Consider the following 20,873-nt stretch of genomic DNA (forward strand, 5'->3'; position numbering starts at 1 on the left):
TTATTTAATGAATATAGTGAATTGAGTGACTTATTTTCTTCATGACCGGTTATGCAGGTCAGGTTTTCCCCCCTCCCTTTCCCCTTTTTGTGTGAACTATTGACACCAGAACTTGGATGGAGGATTTGTCCACGAGGTGTGGTGTGGGACCGCTCACACACTGGACAGGAGACAAGGCGAGACGATCCCGAGAAGAGAACCACATGTTGAGAACCTCTGCTTCATGGTGAAACCACTGCTGACGACACCTGTTTCATCTCTTCTTTTCAAACTGGTCTGGAGCCCAAACTCTCAATACTGTTGTAGGAACTGCAGTTTCATTCTACAATCTGTAATCTGTGCTTTCTTTTCTTTCTCTTCTTCTTGCAGCTTCCATCATGTGCTGTAGGACACTGGATGGATGGACATGGGTGGAGAAAAGTAAAGTCAAAGAAGCCTTCTGTCAGAGTGTTTTTATATATATAGTTTCCATATTCATGCTTAATCTCAATCTTATTCCTTCTGTCTTTATTTCGCAGCGTAACTCAGACGCTGTTGTTTAACTTTGTATAAACATGTGTTGTGCCTTGGCAGGGGCACTCTGATGGAGGCTGATAAGCAAGGACACTGCAACCTTGCCTCAGCTGATGTCTCGGTAGAATCCCACGCCTCCAGGGGAGACTGCCATTCTCTACAAATGTCTAGCATAGCAATGTTTTTCTTTTTCCTGTGTAAACCCTCCCATTTGTTAATCTAAATAAAAGCGCAGGAGAGTGGCAGGGAGCTCAGAGGGTCGGAGGTGTAACTTGGGCGCCTCCTGTTCATTCTCCTCGCGAGTAAAACCAATGTTCATTCTTGTTGTCTTCTTCTTTCTTGCAGATTTAATAAATGTCTGTAGCCTAAACCTGACACCTTCATAAACAAATGCTGCATCAGGGCCACAAAACTGTAAAGTATTGGATGTTGTAGACTGATAGTTTGTTGAAATGACCCTGTTCAAAAAAGCCTGTTCAGATTGTATAATGATAATAATGTTAGAATAGCTTTTGCTGTTGTTGTAAACATTATTACAGATACTTGAAATGCTCATTGTCATTGTAAGTAACTATTGAGTGCTGCTGTTTTGAATTTCAATAAAGTTTCATATTGAATCTGTTCACATGACTTTATTCATTCCAAAAGGAAAATTCCTCCGTCTGTCAGCTCATCTGCTATTTGCTATAGAAGTATAAGGGGGAGGAGAGGGTGTGTGTGTGTGTGTGTGTCTGTGTCATATCCAAATGCACACACACACACACTCACACACACACACACACACACACCCACACACACACACACCCACAGGTTTGACAGCAGCGGTGGGCGGACTTTGGGCCGACAGACACTCCGGTTAGCCCTACAGAAATACAAAAACATTCCTTGTATTGACAGTTGGTTTTAATGAAGTTTCATTTCAACACGACAGAGTTAAAAAAACAAAAAAAGGTTGAATAGTTTAATACTAATTCCAACAGGTTGTAAGAGATGTCTATTGTGTCTGCGCATGTGAATGAATCTGCCTCACAGTGCAAAAGCGATGTGCGTGAGACTATTTAAGTCCATTTACTATGTATTTGAAATTAAAGAAACGCACATTCACACTAATTGTTTTAAACAAAGGCTTCAGCTTCAAGAGGGAGATTTTCTTCCGGCTGCAGTGTTTGGAGACTGAAGTGACACACACCCGCCAGCAGGAGGCAGCATCACACCAGAGAGCAGCAGCTCGTCACACGAAGAAGAAGCAGGAACAACAGCAGTCGAAAGGCGGAAATAATCCACACTTGTGAACTCTGATAGTAAAGTAAAGCTGTGTTCAGTTCGATCAAGCGGCCTTCAGCTGCAGCCGCTGGAGGAGAACCAGACTGGAGGAGAACCAGACTGAAATCCAGGAGCAAAATCCACCGACAGACAACAGGTTAGTAGTAAAGTACCAGAGGAGACGTGGACTGGAGGATCGTCATCACTTCTCGGTTTTTCATCATGTTTTCATCATTTTGATGTGTTGGCTGTGTTTATCTTCACGCTGCTGGTGAATGAGAAAGAAAACATTTGTCATTACTTACAGAAATCATGCTATATATACAATATAAGAGGGTGTGTTTTGTGTATAAGCTGCAGCAGAGGGAGACTTGCTTTGAATCTGTACTCGCACATAAATAGCTAAGTTATCTTTATGAATTATGTAAAAGTACACACTTTTTTTTGTTTTAAACCACATTGTCCAGTTCAGTGTTGAACTGCCGTCAAGTGAGCCCGCACTCAATTTTAACTGCGCTTTTATTAACGCATTTACGGTAAAACACAAACCATCGTACGACCGCAACGCTGGAAGGAAATCCTTCAAAATTGAAGCCCTGAAAGCAACAACAGACAGACGGTCTGTTTACAATTTGTTATGAAACACAAGTATTCATAGGTTTACACTCAATTTCACTTCAGTGCAAAACTAGACATACCCCTTTGTTACTACAAGAAATATGAAAGAATATTACTGTACAAATTTGGAGTAAACTTAAACTTGGATCTGTTGATCGAAAATTATGGTCTCTCGCCTGTTTTCAAATTGCAATAAAACAGTATCCTTCATAGGTTTATGCCCAATTCCACTTCAGCGCAATACTAGACATGCTCCTTTATTATCCTGTCCATAATAGACAATCCACAGCATCCACTGCACAACACCATCTCTATAATCCACAGCATCCACTGCACAACACCATCTCTATAATCCACAGCTTCCACTGCACAGCACCATCTCTATAATCCACAGCATCCACTGCACAACACCATCTCTATAATCCACAACATCCACTCCACAGCACCATCTCCAGGCAGAGGAGCAGCTCCAGTGACAGACTGCTGTCACAGTCCTGCTCCACTGACAGACTGAGGAGATCCTTCCTCCCCCACGCCATCAGACTCTTCAACACCTCTCGGGGGAGGCCTTAACGGACACAAAGCCCTGGACTTACTACACACACACACACACACACACACACACACACACACACACACACACACACACACACACACACACACACACACACACACACACACACACACTACTTATCTTACTAATGTTACTAATTGCTTAATTATTTGTTTATTTGCTTGATTATTTGTTTATACTGAAGTTATATTTCTTCTATTTTACCTATTGCTTGTTGTTTTTTTGTTTTTTTAACCCTGCATCCCCTGTGTTTCCATCTTGCTGCTGCTGGAATTGTGAATTTCTCTTGGAGATCATTAAAGTATAGGGATGCTCGATATTGGCTTTTCTACCGATATCCGATATTCCGATATTGTCCAACTCTTAATTTCCGATACCGATATCACCGATACCGATATCACCGATACCGATATATGCTGGCTTTTTACATCAAAACTGTTCGGTAACAACAACATAAAATATCTCCTACTGTGGAATTAACACATTATGCCTAATTTTATTGTGACGCCCCACTGGATGCATATGTGAATCAAACATGGCTTTCCAAATGTACACACTGAGAAAAATAAGAGAACAACAACTTAAATTATGGAAAAAAGTGCCATATTTATTTAGTGTTAGAGAGAAACCTCAACAACAAACTCAACAACACCACAGACAATATAAAAAAAGGAAGAGGCATATCTTCAGTCCATTAGTTGTAAACAGTCAATGAATGAATAACTGGACATAACTTGTCAAATAATAGACTCAAACTGGGCTCAGTCTCTTTTAAGAGTAACAAAATAGTGCAAATATAAACAAGAAAGGCACAGAAATGCTCACAAAATTAAAACAGCCCTCCTTTAAAGTGCAACAAAAACAAAGACTGAAGTTGACTCGTCCATAAAACTGGTCTATTTCTTTCCCCATGTCCTCATGTGTAAGAGGGAGATTGTTCTGTATGAATACACTGGTTCACTGTCAACACTGGTGCAGGGTGCAGTCAGGTACTGGTACCAGCGCTGAACACTGGTTCACTGTCAACACTGGTGCAGGGTGCAGTCAGGTACTGGTACCAGTGCTGAACACTGGTTCACTGTCAACACTGGTGCAGGGTGCAGTCAGGTACTGGTACCAGTGCTGAACAGTGGTTCACCGTCAACACTGGTGCAGGGTGCAGTCAGGTACTGGTACCAGTGCTGAACAGTGGTTCACTGTCAACACTGGTGCAGGGTGCAGTCAGATACTGGTACCAGTGCTGAACACTGGTTCACTGTCAACACTGGTGCAGGGTGCAGTCAGGTACTGGTACCAGTGCTGAACAGTGGTTCACTGTCAACACTGGTGCAGGGTGCAGTCAGATACTGGTACCAGTGCTGAACACTGGTTCACTGTCAACACTGGTGCAGGGTGCAGTCAGGTACTGGTACCAGTGTGAACAGTGGTTCACTGTCAACACTGGTGCAGGGTGCAGTCAGGTACTGGTACCAGTGCTGAACAGTGGTTCACTGTCAACACTGGTGCAGGGTGCAGTCAGGTACTGGTCCAGCAGGGAAGAGGTCCTGGTTGAGCCTCCAGTCCTCCACGGACATTTCATTCACCGGGCTTCTCCTTCTTAGCCACGAGTCCAGCATGTTGTCTTTGTTGTTGTTAAACGTCATCAAGCGCGCGCCCGTAAACATCCAATGCTGCGTTCAAGGAGACTCGGAAATTCCAATATCGGTTGTAAAAATCCGATACCGATATTTCCAAATATTACATTTTTAAGTCAATATCGGCCGATAATATCGGCCCGCCGATATTATCGGACATCCCTATTAAAGTATCTATCTATCTATCTATCTATTACTACAAGTAATATCAAAGCATATTACTGTAGGAATTTGGAGAAAAGTACTCTTAAACTTGCATCTGTTGGTCGAAAATAATGGTCGCGTCTTCGTTCATTTGCTCCAAGTTTAAGAGTACTTTTCTCCAAATTCCTACAGTAATGTTCTTTCATACTACTTGTAGTAGTCAAGGAGTATGTCTAGTATTGCACTAAAGTGAAATTGGGTGTAAACCTATGAATACTTGTGTTTCATAACAAAGTGTAAACAGACTGCCTGTCTGTTTGTCGTTGCTTTCAGGGCTTTAATTTTGAAGGATTTCCTTCCACGTTGCTGCCGTACGATGTCTTGTGTTTTACCGTAAAGGCGCTAATAAAAGCACAGTTAAAATTGAGTGCGTCCCCACTTGACGGCAGTAGAGTAGAGTGATTTTGGAGGTGATCTCAGCTCACAGTGAAGGCAGAGACAGATCACCATCTCATCATAGGACACACACACACACACACACACACACACACACACACACACACACACACACACACACACACACACACACACACACACACACACACACACACACACGTGTTTGGACTGTGGGAAGAAACCCTGCTCACACAGGAGGAACACACAAGCCCTGTCTATAGTGTTATTAAGGGGACAAAGACAGTTTAGGAGTCTTTATACCATTAGCAGCAATGGTGCCCCCCCCCCATACACACACACACACACAGAATCCTGATTGAGTGTGTTTTCTATTACATGAGGATGCAGAAGAATTGGAGACAGCCTCTCTCCACAGACTTCTGCTAAAACCTGAAACCTGTTTGACTGTATGTAGCCTGCAGACTTCCTCCAGACACTCTGAGAGCTTACTCAAAAGAATTGCTTGTGTTTTGGATGCACAGTGTGGTCACGCTAAAGTCTGGTCATTTTCCATTATGTTAACTGAAAAAAGTTAATAACTATCAACTCAATTTGTAGCATTTGTACTATGCAATATTTTGTCACGCTTCATTAAGAATAGTAAATAGAGCTGTACGTTGTAGCAGCCGTAACCTCAGTTAAAAGGTTGTTGTCCAGTCTGCATTATTATTATTATTAAACTTGAATTCATTGATGAGGTTCATCGTAACGATAAACTTTTAAAGTTCTGCTCCAAAAGCCAGAGAACCAATATACAATGAGTGTAATTATGTTTGAGCATAAAGAAACACTGGAAAGCCCAAATTCAACATTGGTCATTTAAAAAACAAACCACCAGCAATATATCTGATTTATTCCACAGCTCAACAAGATGACATTACGTGTGTTCAGCAACAAGCAAGTGACTTTATTAATAAAGCACCACCACAGTGGACCAAAGTGCTGTACAGAAAGAATATATAAGATGTGAAAGTGCACAGTTTACATGTTTCCATAAAATAGACAAACAAAATACAGACCATACAAATAACACAAATGCAGTTAAAACAAAATAAAAGGTGACAAACATGGTAATATGAGAGGCAATAAATGATGATTACAAACCATATAGAATAAAAGTCAACAGCTCACATGGTGTTAAAAGCCCAAGAGAACAGGAGGGTTTCATGGTGCGTTTTTAACGCCAGGGTCATTCCTGAGCTGTGAAGCAACGACTGCAAAAGCATCGAGCTAAAAGAGGCTATTGTGTAGCATTGAAGTTCCCTAAATGTAAATCAAATCAAGTTTACCTCCAGTACAGGGCTGGACGATACGGCCTCAAATCAATATCGGGATATATTGATCGGTTCACCTCGATAACAATAAATGGACGATAACGACTCCACTGCACACAAGCAATGTTTGTCCACCAGATGTAGCAGTTATATTGATAGTACGACTCCCCGAACCCATTTATTGTCACTTTACAGGACTGTAAAACTACACTGTCTGAAAATAAATGAAGAAAATACAAATGAAGTACTTTTAGTTGTTAAGGTGTATTGAAGAGCTGATGAGGACAGATTATTAAAAATGAAAAGGACTGAGAGCAGATTATACAGATTATACACCTGAAAACAGGGGATTTCTCCACAGTGATATGAACAAAGACATACCTAACCTAATTCTCCTGAAAGAACTTACATAGGTTGTGTGTAAAATGACTGATGGAGGCACGGATTCCCGCAGCTCGCATCACTCTGCCCGCCACTTCTAAATCCAGACAATTTGCTGAGCTGTCGGAGAGGCGTTCAGGGACACTCCTGTCTGAGTGCTGCTGGTTTGTGTACAAATGAAACCGTGATTGTACGCATTCGTCTAACAGAGAAAAGTTTAGTTGGTACATTCAAATTAACTCGCGATGCTAAAAAAAAAAAAGAAAAAATAACTTTGCAGTAGTCGCTTTGATTGTAGAGGAAAAAGAATGGAAAGCCATGATTGAGAAAGCTTATTTGAACCAGGGAACCACTGGCCAATCTTTCTGAGGATCCAAACTATTAACAGTCTTCGCTCAGGCGGCCAATTCATACTTCATAAGAACAAGAAGAAACTTCGGCAGTGACGTGTGTTGCACATGTGTATTCCAGCTCACTAATCACTATCAGTCATGTTTTAATCATGTTTAGCTTCTAACGTCACTACTGTCTGAGTGCTGCAGCTCGTTAAAGTGCCGTGATGCACCTGAACGCATCACTCAAAGCGTTCAGCTCCTGCGGGTAAAACTGGACAAACGTCACGCTCGTACAAAAACTCTCTTTTATTACTGAACCAGTTCAGAGAAATGCATTTGTGACAGCGCAGGAGGTGAGAAATAAAATGTGCAGCTGAAAAGTGAAAACGCCACTTCACAGATGTGTGGCTCCTGTGAGGGGGCGTGGCCTGTGAGTTCGGCAGCGTCTTGCAGTCACCTTTTCTTCGTTTCCTCCACTAGAGCGTATCTTAATGACAATTCTTTTTCGTCCTCAGCTTCGAACATCTGTCTTTCTTCATCCTCTTCCTCTCAACAACTGGAAAACTACCGTCTCTGCCATTGTCGCACTCTATCGCTGTGTCATCCAAGTGTTCGACTCGTCAAGGTGGGTACACGCCACAAGGGGTGTGGCCTGCGAGTTTGGCAGCGTCTTGCGGAGTATGAACAGTCCTGTCAAACAAACGTTTTTATCAGCAGCTTGCTGACTTCACTGCCGAACCTTCGTCTTGTTCTTATGGCTTCAAAAAGGGAGTCTGTAGGGGCCTTTAAGATTCACAAAACATTTAGGTGGAGCCAAACATTCATTCAAAGCATAACAAAGCCTTTTGAAGTGAAGAATTTTCCAGATTTCTTTGGTCTGTATTGACCCTCTATGTTTATTTTTAAATGTGCTCATCAAATTTAGGCAATCGTAGTTGAAAGAAACTCATTTAGTTTGACTTCTACGGTCTTTTAATGCTTTACTTTCCTTTATAGCTAATTAGGTTTCTGCTATCTCTGTTTCCCTTCAGATGTCCAACATGTATGTAACAAAGACAAGTTTCTCTCAGACACACAGTACTGAAAACAAGAGCTGGAAGTCAAGTCTGGACCCGGAGGAACCAGAACCTCCGCTGACTGAAGACGACCAAGAAGAACTTCCACAGATTAAAGAGGAATGGAATGAAGAGGAGGAACCAGAACCTCCACTGACTGAAGAACACCAAGAAGAACCTCCACAGATTAAAGAGGAATGGAATGAAGAGGAGGAACCAGAACCTCCACTGACTGAAGAACACCAAGAAGAACCTCCACAGATTAAAGAGGAATGGAATGAACTGGAGCCTTCACAAATGATCAAAGAAGAGGAGGAACCAGACTCTCCACAGACTGACGATGACGAAGGAGACCTTCCACAGATTAAAGAGGAATGGAATGAAGAAGAGGAAACAGACTCTCCACAGACTGACGACGACGAAGAAGACCTTCTACAGATTAAAGAGAAATGGAATGAAGAAGAGGAACCAGACTCTCCACAGACTGACGACGACGAAGAAGACCTTCTACAGACTAAAGAGGAATGGAGTGAACTGGAGCCTTCAGAAATGATCAAAGAAGAGGAGGACCTGGAACTTGTACAGATTAAAGAGGAATGGGAGGAATCTGAGATTGTCGTCACGCTGAGTCCGAACCATTCAGACGATCAGAGCGAGTCCGAATCCGATGGTGAGCAGCTCTCCCACAACCCTGCTGCAGCTCAGACTGGAGATCACAAGGAGAGCGTGAGTGGAGAGTCAGGCCCCACGAAAAGGAAGAGACATCGCAGAAACCACACAGGTGGGAAGCAATATTTCTGTGAAACATGTGGAAAAAGCTTCAGTGACAGTCGTACTTTAATCAACCACATGAGAATCCACACAGGTGAGAGGCCGTATTCCTGTCAAGTGTGTGGTCAAAGTTTCAATGGCAGTGGGACTTTGACGAACCACATGAAACTTCACTCAGGTGAGAGGCCGTATTCCTGTGGCACCTGCGGGAAACGTTTCAGTCGCAATGGTACCTTGACGGACCACATGAAAATTCACACAGGAGAGAGGTCGTACCCCTGTCAGATATGTGGGAAGAATTTCAGTGGGAGTGGCTCGCTAACGAATCACATGCGAATTCACACAGGCGAGAAGCCATTCTTCTGTGAAATGTGCGGGAAAAGTTTCAGCCGCAATGCTAGCTTGACAAGCCACATGAATGTTCACACAGGAGAGAGGTCGCATTCCTGTCAGACATGTGGGAAGATTTTCGGTTGTAGTGGCACGCTTACTAATCACATGCGAACTCACACAGGTGAGAAGCCATTTTCTTGTGAAACGTGCGGAAAAAGTTTCAGCCGCAATGCTACCTTGACAAACCACATGCGCATTCACACAGGTGACAGACCGTATTCCTGTGAAACATGTGGGAAAGTTTTCAGTCAGAGTGCCATATTGAAAAACCACATGAGGATTCACACAGGTGAAAGACTGTATTCCTGTCAGACGTGTGGGAAAATTTTCAGCGAGAGTGACAGATTGAAGAACCACATGAGGATTCACACAGGTGACAGGCCCTATCCATGCAAAACATGCGGTACAAGTTTCACTCTGCCTGGTGCTTTGAACAAGCACATGAGAATTCACACAGGTGAGAAGCCATATTCTTGCAAAATATGCGGGAAAGGTTTCAATCAGAGTGGTAATCTGACTGATCACCTGAGAGTCCACACAGGTGAGAGGCCGTACAGCTGTGAGACTTGTGGGAAAAGTTTCAAACACAGGGGCCATTTGATTGTTCACACGAGGACTCACAAACGTAAGAATTTCTAGACTGGAAACATCTGTGAAAATGAGGTTTGATCTCACAATTGACAAGCTTGTGACAATATTGCATGTTTTATTACTTTGTGACTGATCATCCAGATTCTGCCGCCGACGTAACGCTACACAAAGTCTCAGCTGTTACAGTTTGGTTCTCTCCTCTCACATTCTTGTCTCCGCATGTGAAAGCTCTGTTGACTTTCTTGCCTGAGAAGTGTTGGCAGGATTTAAAACGAGTAGTATCCAGACTGAACTATCAAGCCACCACACCAACCTGCCGGGACTTAAAAGCCAAGTGTTGTCCAAAGACGTTGCTGTGCTCTGGAACGCAGACAGTCAGAAACACAATCACAAGAGATCTTTTGCCAAGTTTTGTCTGCTGTGTTTGCTGGATGTGACGGAATCACAAGACTGTCGGGATGCAGTGAAGTTATCATGAAAAAGAGGTTGTGAATGTTTGTCGTATTTTCATTGTATGTTTCATTCTTCTATACTAATACCAATACAGTATTAGTCATGTATATATTACTTGTTTAACTTGTTCATGTCCTATTGATATTTTAACTTCTGTGCTATTGGTTCTGCGTTCTTTTCTGTGTGTTGCAAGAACTTCCCCTTGGCATGAATAAAGTATTTCTATTCTATGAGTTGCATTGAGAGAATTGCCTTCATCGACTTGACATGACCTAATCTCATTTGATCACATTACCGTTGTCAGTATTGTCAGACAAGTTTAAATAAGGTTGGTGCTCTAACAATTCATCCCGGTATTCATTTGTTTTTTTATGCAAGTTGAAAACACCCAATAAAATGTTAAAATTGCTTAAGTTTTAGTGCAAATACATAAATGCTCAAACTAGACAATTGTACTGAATGTAAACTATGGAGACAGAAGCCCCCCAAACATAATGGAAAGCTGAAATAAACCAGTTTATTTGGATTCTGCACATTGGAGATGATCGTGTGTGAATCATGAGATGAGGTTCAGCTCGTCACTTCAATACGGCTCAGGCTTATTGCATCACAGTTATGGTTCCAACATTGAAATGTTGGAAAAATATTTACGTATATATATATATATATATATATTATGTATTCATCACCTGCATGCTGACATTTACTACAGGTGATATATGTTGCGTTTCCAAACCCATCTCTTGGTAAAATAAGCATGATCAAATCCAAATATAGATAGTTTGTGGTAGAAAATGAAGTTCTCGTCAATGTCAACAGATTAATTTGTTGGTCAACCAGCAGTGTTTTGTCTACCTGTTGAAAGTAATTTCAGTAGCATGGAGTGGTGTTTCAGTCAGGGCCAGCAGTTAAAACTCCAGAGTAGCAGATAATAGCAGAGTCATCACCACCTGCCCATGAGCCAATCAGTCAAGCTCATTTCAGTGACGACACCCAGACCAGCACTAGAAACTCTGCTGGCCCTGAGGCGTTACATCAATAACACATCAACATCTGATTGGCTGATGATACTGTCACTCAACATTTTAACCCAATAGCAGCGTCCAGCTTCCATCAGAGGTTAGCAATGAAGCTACTGCTAGCCCCAGCAGAGGAAAGGAGCTGTGATGCGTTTAGAGGACATAGGAGATTTGACCTCCACAAAATATAACCAGTCGTTTTCTGGATAAAGTTACTAAAGTCACTAATTGATTCCAGACACAGATTTCAGAATCTCTTTTAATTATATAAAAAAAAGAAAAATCCTTTTTGACAGGGCAAGCAGTGCGAGCCCTGCTGCCGCTGACTGCACACCACTGAGTCATTATGTCTGAAGTACTGATTGGCTAAAACAGCTCAAACAGGAAATGACCACAATTATAGAAAATAAGTTAAAAGCTTATGGAAGCTAAAACTGCTAAATTCCAAAAGAACACATTACTCAACCTGTTAAAATGATAGAAAAAAAAGACAAAGTTACTATGTTAAATGGCTTTTTTTTTTTTTTTAAACACATTAAGACAAACACAGTGCGGCAAACAAAAAGTCGTAAACTGACAAAATATGGCTTGGAAAAAAGCAAACTTGGCATAAAAAACCTGCTGCATCTTTAAACAGCATTAAAAGGTTAAAAACTGTTGAAAGTGTTAAATCTGATGAAACAATGGAAACTAAAAATTGCCAATGATTGTAATATAATGTCAAAGGTTCTTAATTTCAGCTCAGAAACTTCATAAATGCAACACAAGCCACAATGTTGATCAGTGTACGCCAACACAAAAGTTTTGAATTATTAATTGTTCACATTGTTCTTAACATTTAAGTATATTTTGATGAATTTTCTTTGAAAAGTGTGCCGGATGTCCCTTTTTTCTTTCAGGCCTCTGACCTAGATAATAAAGTCACATGAGGGTTGTAACTATTTCAGGATCGCTTGAAAGCATCATGGTGTGGTTCTTCCCTCAGAGGGGTCATTCTATTTATCCACGTGTGATACGTATCTCCTAAATAAGGTGAAGGCAGATGGAACAAGATGGAACTCTAACCCATTTATGAGCTTTATCCAAAGAATAGAATGCGTCAAAATGTACATTCTCCCAAGAATTCTGTTTCTGTATCAGGCTTCACCAGTTGAAATGAACACAAAGCAATTTACTGAATGGGATAAAGTTGTCTCAGTTACATCGGCAAGAAAAAAAAAAAACGAAAGTGAAGTTCAAGACACTACAACTCCCCAAAGAAAGTAGGTGGAATGTCTATCCCAAATCTGAAAGAGTACTTCTATTCAACTCAAATTAGGCCCCTACTAAACTTACATAACCAGGATTATAGGGCAAGATGGAAAGACATACAAAAGAATCTAGTCAAGGACCCCCCCCCCCCCCCCCCCCCCCCCCCCCCCTATTTCAAGCAGTTCTGGGCAACAAGGGAATAGACCGAATAATAAACAAGTTAAAAAAATCCATGACTAAAATTTCAAATCAAAATTTGGAACATAATTAAATCATAATGTAAACTGCAAGACGAATTGTGAATAATTAGATGGAGTGCACATGACCCAGACTTTAAGCATAACTAATTTGACCATCGATTTAAAACATGGATAAACAAATGAATTACAACATTACACTCAATAACAAACAAGAGACAATTGAAAGACCTTCAGACTCTCAAAAAAGAATTCTCACTTGAACAATAAGATTATTAAAGATACTTACTACAGAGTTATGTTGATAAATGCAAAATAGAACATCCAATAGAAGCCGCACTAAAAGAAATCCTTAGGGCGTATTCAGGGGAATCAATAAAAGGTACCACGTCAAGACTGTACAACAGTTTCCTGACCAAAAAGAAAACATACTCCACAGACTATAAAGAAAACAAATGGGAGGAAGAGGGAAACCTTGAAATAACAAAATGGAGGGACTTTGCCTGGAAATGTTAAATGAGGTTCTTTATCACACCAAAAATGAAATGTTACTTTACAGGATAAGACTCCAACTGCTGGGGGGGTTGTGGGGGTCGGGATGCAAACCATTCGCATATATTCTGGGAATGTCCGAGGTTAAAGTAGTTCTGGTCAGAGATACACAAAACAACAGAAGGAATAGTCAATATTAAGATACCCGACTACTTTAAGATGTTCTTCCTGTGTGAAACGACCTTTGATCAAAGGACATACTCATTCAAATCTATTTGAAATAATGATAAAAGTGGGTTTCCTATACGAGGAAGATTTGCAAATGGGTTTTGCAACCGAACCAGATTGTGATGCTCCAATAAGATAATCACTCTACAAAGGTGCTGGAATTTTGTTTTCATTTTTCATTTTATACTACTTTTGTAATAGTCTCAGCTTTTGTTTTGTTTTCCCTTTGGTTTTCTTGTTTGTTTTTTTCATTATCTTATTGCTCTTTTCCTTCTCTCTATTCACACATCCCCCACTTTATTGTAAAAAAAAAAAAGAACAGCGTTGGTTTAAAGGTATTGTTTTCATGTATGTTCAACATTCATTCATTTGTGAAGAATACTGATAACGACAAGCATGTATGCACTGCTCTGAAAATGAAAAAGAAAAATGTAATAGTATATGGTCACCATCGGCTCTGAACCACAAGATGTCGCTGTGTGAGCAGAAACAAGCTGCAGCCACTGTCTGCACTGAAACAGGTTGACCAACACATATCCAGGATGCAATTCTGTCATTCATTCTGACTTTAAGTGCAGACACTTTAATTGTGTGCAGTCACACAGGGATACGCACAACCAAGCAATATCAATCAAAGGGGGATTGAAAAAAGGTTTGTTTTGTTTTTTTAAATAAAGAAAATTGGCATGTATTCACATCCTTTGTGATGAAGGCCCTAAAAAGCTCTGGTCCAACCAATTACCTTTAGAAGTCACATGTTGGTGAAATGAAGTCCACCACTAACCAAACACCATGAAGAGAGAGACAATTTCCAACCACAACAGGGACAAAGTTGAACAAGTCAGGGTTGGGTTGAAAAAAACAAATCTTTGTCGACCCACAGGAGCGCCATCAAATGATGGCACCACAACAAACCTGCTGAGAGGGTCACCCACCAAAACCCTGGACCCAGGCAAGGAGGGCGTGAAGGAGGGAGACAGTCCAGAGACCAAAGGTCCACAGCAGAGGCTGGAGTGTCTGTCCATGGTACCACAATAAGCTGAACACTCCACAGAGCTGGGCGTTATGGAGGAGTGGTCAGAAGAAACACATTGATTTTAGCTGAGTTTGCAAAAAGGCAGTGGGAGACTCCCAGAATGTCTGGAGGAGGACGCTCTGGTAAGAGGAGACATTAAAGTAAACACTGTCTGGCACACATCCAACATGTCTCATCAACCCAAGAACACTGTCCTCACAGCGGGACACGGTGGAGGCGGAGACACGGTGTCACCACCGTCCTCACAGTGGGACACGGTGGAGGCAGAACCACGGTGTCACCACCGTCCTCACAGCGGGACACGGTGGAGGCGGAGACACGGTGTCACCACCGTCCTCACAGTGGGACACGGTGGAGGCGGAACCACGGTGTCACCACCGTCCTCACAGTGGGACACGGTGGAGGCAGAACCACGGTGTCACCACCGTTCACACAGTGGGACACGGTGGAGGCAGAACTACGGTGTCACCACCGTCCTCACGGTGGGACACGGTGGAGGCGGAGCCACGGTGTCACCACCGTCCTCACGGTGGGACACGGTGGAGGCGGAACCACGGTGTCACCACCGTCCTCACGGTGGGACACGGTGGAGGCGGAACCACGGTGTCACCACCGTCCTCACGGTGGGACACGGTGGAGGCGGAACCACGGTGTCACCACCGTCCTCACGGTGGGACACGGTGGAGGCGGAGCCACGGTGTCACCACCGTTCACACAGTGGGACACGGTGGAGGCAGAACCACGGTGTCACCACCGTCCTCACAGTGGGACACGGTGGAGGCGGAGCCACGGTGTCACCACCGTCCTCACAGCGGGACACGGTGGAGGCGGAACCACGGTGTCACCACCGTCCTCACAGTGGGACACGGTGGAGGCGGAGCCACGGTGTCACCACCGTCCTACCTATCAAAGTGTTGTAATGGTGTAGTCAAAGCCCAGATCTCAATCCCAGTGAGAATATGTGGTCAGACTTAACGATGGCTGTTCACGAGGGCAAACCATCAAATTGAAGGAGCTGGAGAGTTTTCCCTTGACTTGAATGGGCAAAACCCTCAGTGGCAAGATGTGGCAACTCATAGAGAATGATCAAACATGACTTGTAGCTGTGATTGCCACAAAAGGTGGCTCTACAGAGTATTGACTTTAGGGGGGTGAAAAGTTATGCATATTAACATTTTCGGTTATTTTGTCCTATATTTGTTGTTTGCTTCACAATAAAAATGAAATCTCATCTTTAAAGCTGTAGGCATGTTCTACAAATGAAACGATGCAAACCCTCAAACAACCCATTTTAATTCCAGGTTGTGAGGCAGCAATACACAACAAATGCAAATGGGATGAATACTTTTGCAGTGATTTAATATTGTACAGTGTTTATAGAGCTTAGTGAACGTGGAGATCTAATAACAATCAGAGCCAAAAAGTGGAAGGAATTAATACTCCTTTTTCAAATAGAATACATAGAAAATTCTTGATTTTGTTGTTGTATTCCTATCCTTTTGTTTATTTGTTCTGTGTGAAGTTGGATAGTCGATGGTATTTTTCTCTACAAAATAAAGAATTTTAAAGTAGTTATCACCCGAAAATCCAATTTCTCCTTACATGTGTTGTGTTGGACCTCAGTTGAAATTTGCCTGAAAATTTGGAATTTGAAAGCGGCTGAGTTTTTTCCATTTGGACTCTTTGTTCAAAACAGAATCGTCTCCAGGAGGTCGCACCCTAAAACAGCAGCTTTTCATTGTGCTAATTGTGCTAATATCATAAATCCCCCGTCGTTAAATTTAGCCGCTAGCGGTTAGCCACTAACCGCTAACTGCTAGCCACTAATGGGACTAATATAAACTATGAACCCCTTGTGATTTACAAATGAGCCTGCATTTCGTTTTAAATCCGAGCAGCCGTTTACATCTAAACACCCACAGATTCCTGAAGGTTCCTGCGACAAACTAATAACAATAACATCAACGTGACTTAAAGACAAGAGTCTCAAACCCAAATGGAAATAAAACTGGAATAAAGTTGACATTCGGAGCACCTCTGTTTCTTTCAACGGTCTAACAGAGCTTCTGCTCACCACTGTACCATTGATGTCGGAAACCAGAACCATTTCCCCCCAGAAAACCATTACCTCATAAATTGAGAAAAAAAAACAACCATTTATTTTTCAGAAAACCATGATTTCATAAATTCAGAAAAAACAGCTGAAGTCAGGTCTTTTTATAATTCATTTTTTTCTCATAATTATGTAATAATTATCTCATTAATTCAGAAAAACAGTAATTTTTTATGTTTTTTAATGTGAATACAATAAGCTTCAGTAGAATCTCACGTCTTGTCTCTCACGAGGAAGATGTGCTTTGAAGTTCAGAACAAGCACTATATTCGATTTTTATTCTCCTGATCAATTTTAAGAATTGATTTAAAGCGACTGGACAGGCGAGAATACCAGCTGATGACTCTCCACTCAAATTGGCGATCCTGGCTTTTATTTTGAAATGAGGAAAAGAGCCTGAGCTTTATTATGAAAGTGCGTTGGGCTCGGAGGTGAAGTTGCGGCGACTCACTCCGCAGTGAAGCCCGGACCTGCTCGCCGCAGCTACCGGAGACCGAGCGGGCGAAGCACCGACCTGGACCCGTCCGCACCCAGCGCCAGAGGCGGACCGGAGACCCGAGGCGGGCGGACCCGGAGACCCGAGGCGGGCGGACCCGGAGACCGGTCGTCGAGCAGCAGTGAGCGGTGGAGTCCCGGGACGTTCCGCGGAGGTGGAGGTGGAGACACACGGACACTCGGCGGAGCAGCGGCGGGAGCGGGGCGGCTGCCGGCTGCTAGCGAAACATGAACAAAACCCACCGAGTGCCGAGCAGCCGTTCATTGAGTGCCGTGGAGGTGAAGAGCAAGGTGCTTCCGGACACTTCTTCCTCACTTCCCCCCCCCTTTGAGCGTGTTTGTGCGGGTCCAGTCCGCGCTGGCCCCCGCGGCGGTGATTAACGTTCCCGGTGCTAATTTAGCGGCTAAGTGGCTCCGCCGCGCGTTGAGGACAACGAGCTAATGCGGGGCGACACCGCACCGGGGTCCCGCTGTCTGCTTCTCCCGCCGCGGCAGGAAAATGGACGTTTGCCCTCGCGGTGGGGACGTTTGGGAAGTTTGACGGCCGAGCTGGGAAGTTTTGAAGGCGGGGTTGGTGTCAGCTGCGCAGCCCGGGTCACCTGTCGCTCGGTTTGATCTGAACCGGAAGTGTCCGGGTCCCACCAGGCAGCCCCGAGGCGCTGCTCTCGGGGCTGGACGGGACAGGTGCCGTCAGGGGGGGACGTCTTCCGCTGAGGGCTCTCCTTCACTCGCTGCACATCAGCAAATGACGTCTGACTCCAAATATTTGTCTCATTTTAATTTGTCACACAAGAGAAACGCTTTCAAAGAGATTCATCACCTGGCGACGAACACAATAGTGAAATGAGATAGTTAGTCCATTAAACTGCACATCAGCTGGCCTGTCCTCCACTTCAGGTGATGCTGACGGCTGCAGCGCTCAACAACACTGAATAGACTAACGTAAAGAAAATACAGCGTTATTTAATGATGATTTGCTTTCACGACCTTTCATCAGTTAAAAAGATAAATTGGATAAATCTGCTCCAAAATACTGAATTTAATTAAACAGCTGGAATGGCTTAAATGGCAAACTGCCACCAACTGCATAAAACTGCAAAAAGGTATAAATGCTGAAAACAAAACGATGACTGAAACGGCAAAAAAATGTTTTTAAAGTTAAGACTGCACACAAAAGACAAAAACTGATATAACAGCTACAAAAGGTACAAAAAGCTAAGAAATGTAGCTATACATAGCTACATTGGATAAGGAGTCTTAACATTTCTGTTGAATTTGTTCAATTAAACTTAATTAAAAGCTACAGTTTGGGAAATGTAGCAAATCCCTATATGTGAACTCCTCATGTTTTCTTCATTTGAAGGTCTGGCGTTGGAGCGTCATGGTAATTGTACGTAGTGCCACTGCTGGTCATAGAAATAGCAGATCTGTCACAGACACACAAACCTGAAGAGGAACAGGCTCTTTTACAAGTGTTGACACTGTTGTTGTGACATTTCCCCCTGAACTGGCCACTTTGCCTCCTCTTATTGTGTTTCAGCCTCTAGACTCTTTCCCCAGGTTTTTCTAATTTGTAATCGATCCATGTGATTAAGCCTTGCTCTGATGCTTCCCTACACCGCGTGCCCAGGCTGGCAGAGGATTATAGATCATCATTTGTCAGCGCTAAGCAACAGTCACCACAACAACTGGTGCCTCTAACCAATGGCAGCAGCAGCAGGACGTCACCCCCGGTCTGCTCAGAGATTAGGCCTCCTGCAGCGCCTCGCCATGCTGCAAGGCTGCAAGGCTGCTTGACACAACGGAGCCTCGGATGCTCTCTGACCACAAACACAGCGAGGCGCACGTCACAAAGTCGACATTAATTATGCACCACATCTGCTGGGTTTGTCGCCACATAAGTGAATGAGTACACACAGTTTGCAGGTCTAGCCTGAGGCTTCTCAAACTTTATCGCTGTGATTTAGGGAATATTATCTCACATTATCTCGCATATCTGTGAACCATCATTTAAAAAAAAAAAAAAAAAGATACTAGTGGTGAATACTATTGATACTACGATGCAAGACTTAATATTATTTAAATATTGACAGTCATTTTGTGGTTTTTGGCTCAGTTTGACCTGTGTTCAAACGTTAATGTTTCCTTCAGTTAAGGTTAGTTGTTATCTGACCCAAACCACCTGAATAGTAACAATAACTCAGAAATGAGGTATAAGATAGTATGACCGTCCCATACATGAATGTGTTGGAAGCTGGGTCACTGATGAAGTAAAACAAAGATTTGACCTCATGTTCTAGAACTGCAGCAGGGTGACTTGTCCCAGTAACGATGATATGATAGTGGTGTTTTGTTCTGGCTTTAAAGGCCTCATGACAGTATTTAAACGAAGTTTCATTTTGATCTTCATCCTATTAAAATGTCAGATCTAAAATAAAAATTCACATTCGGGTCATTGATAAATACCTTTTCATGTTCTGACCATAAACTCTCGGTGAGAACTGTCTTTAAACACGGTGCACCTGTTTGTGCTACTTTTTAAATGGATGCACGTGTCTTAGCTTGTTTGTAATGGAGGCGCACTGCTATCCTCAGGTAATAACTATATTACGAGTAAAACTGCAGTTTGTACTTGTTATTTCAAGAGCCTACACAGACAAATGTGTCACAACACTGCTCTTAGTTTTTGTCATGAGCTGAGGTTGTTTTTGTCACTTCCAGCTATTTGGTGGAGTCTCTTCTTGGAACTCACCTGCAGCATGATGTGTTTGTCTTCACAGTGAGGTTTTGTACATCTACTCATGTCATTATGCGTCGCTCTCCAACCCATGAACAGGTTGAGTCAGTGTCTGACGGCAGGCCACGTTGTGCGTCGCTCAAACAGCAGCCGCCTTCAGTCAACTCCAGCTGCCACTTCCATCACTTGTAAACTCGCGTGTTTCCGTTTTAAGGCACAGAGGTGATTGACTGTGTGATCATTTGTTTGACATTGTTTGTTTCTTGGTCTATTCGTCATGAATATGCTGAAGTGCAAGAGCGGTTCTTGGTACATGAGCACCTTGGACCTTCCAGACTATTCTGAACCCGGCTTGATCTCTTTTGTTCTTGGCCAGTAACACCATGGTCAAATGTCCAGAGTACATGAAGTACAAGTAACTTGCAAGAAAAACACGTGAATCCTATCGACCACAATTTTTTTTTTTTTAATCAGAATATTTAGTTGAAGCGCATGATTTCTCCAGATGTGCATGATTTCTCCGGATGTGCATGATTTCTCCAGATGTGCATGATTTTCTCCAGATGTGCATGGTTTCCTGAAGTCACTATCATGGCAACAGTAAGCGAGCTAGCAGTTCTGGATCTCGGTACCACAATCTGTCCTATCCCCTGGTGGAAATTAGGGATACCATTTAAAAAACATGTTTGACATGCCTGCTGTAGATTGAAATACTCTTAGTGTTTTCAAACCGTCTTGGCACTTTTGACGAGCTTTAACGTTGTTGTCTGGCTCCTGGGATTCGTTTGGGAAAGTTGTCGTCAGTTAAAGGAACTGGTAACTGGTGGACTTGGTGTTTGAGCAGCATGTG

The 20,873-nt window shown here is 42.8% G+C and overlaps 2 protein-coding genes and 1 long non-coding RNA gene across 3 annotated transcripts in view; all 3 read left to right on the forward strand.

The window, feature by feature from the left end:
* The first annotated feature begins 1,806 nt into the window (after nt 1–1,806).
* LOC308130041 lies at nt 1,807–8,402 on the forward strand. Its single transcript, XR_013936620.1, has 3 exons — nt 1,807–1,933; nt 7,708–7,817; nt 8,224–8,402. It is a non-coding gene; the product is annotated as an uncharacterized lncRNA (long non-coding RNA).
* A 574-nt stretch (nt 8,403–8,976) lies between these two features.
* Nucleotides 8,977–10,316, forward strand: LOC308130878 (uncharacterized protein). Its single transcript, XM_080497384.1, has one exon. The coding sequence runs from the start codon at nt 9,097–9,099 to the stop codon at nt 10,048–10,050; it is 954 nt and encodes a 317-aa protein (XP_080353510.1). The 5' UTR covers nt 8,977–9,096; the 3' UTR covers nt 10,051–10,316.
* A 6,944-nt stretch (nt 10,317–17,260) lies between these two features.
* Nucleotides 17,261–20,873, forward strand: part of pard6b (par-6 partitioning defective 6 homolog beta (C. elegans)) — a 31,357-nt gene continuing 27,744 nt past the window's right edge. The window contains exon 1 of the mRNA XM_080495997.1: nt 17,261–17,577. Coding sequence (XP_080352123.1) covers nt 17,515–17,577 — 63 coding nt within the window. The 5' untranslated portion in view covers nt 17,261–17,514. The remainder of the gene's footprint in view (nt 17,578–20,873) is intronic.

Source organism: Blennius ocellaris (assembly GCF_963422515.1).
Source record: "Blennius ocellaris genome assembly, chromosome: 5".
In the NCBI taxonomy this organism is placed as follows: domain Eukaryota; kingdom Metazoa; phylum Chordata; class Actinopteri; order Blenniiformes; family Blenniidae; genus Blennius; species Blennius ocellaris.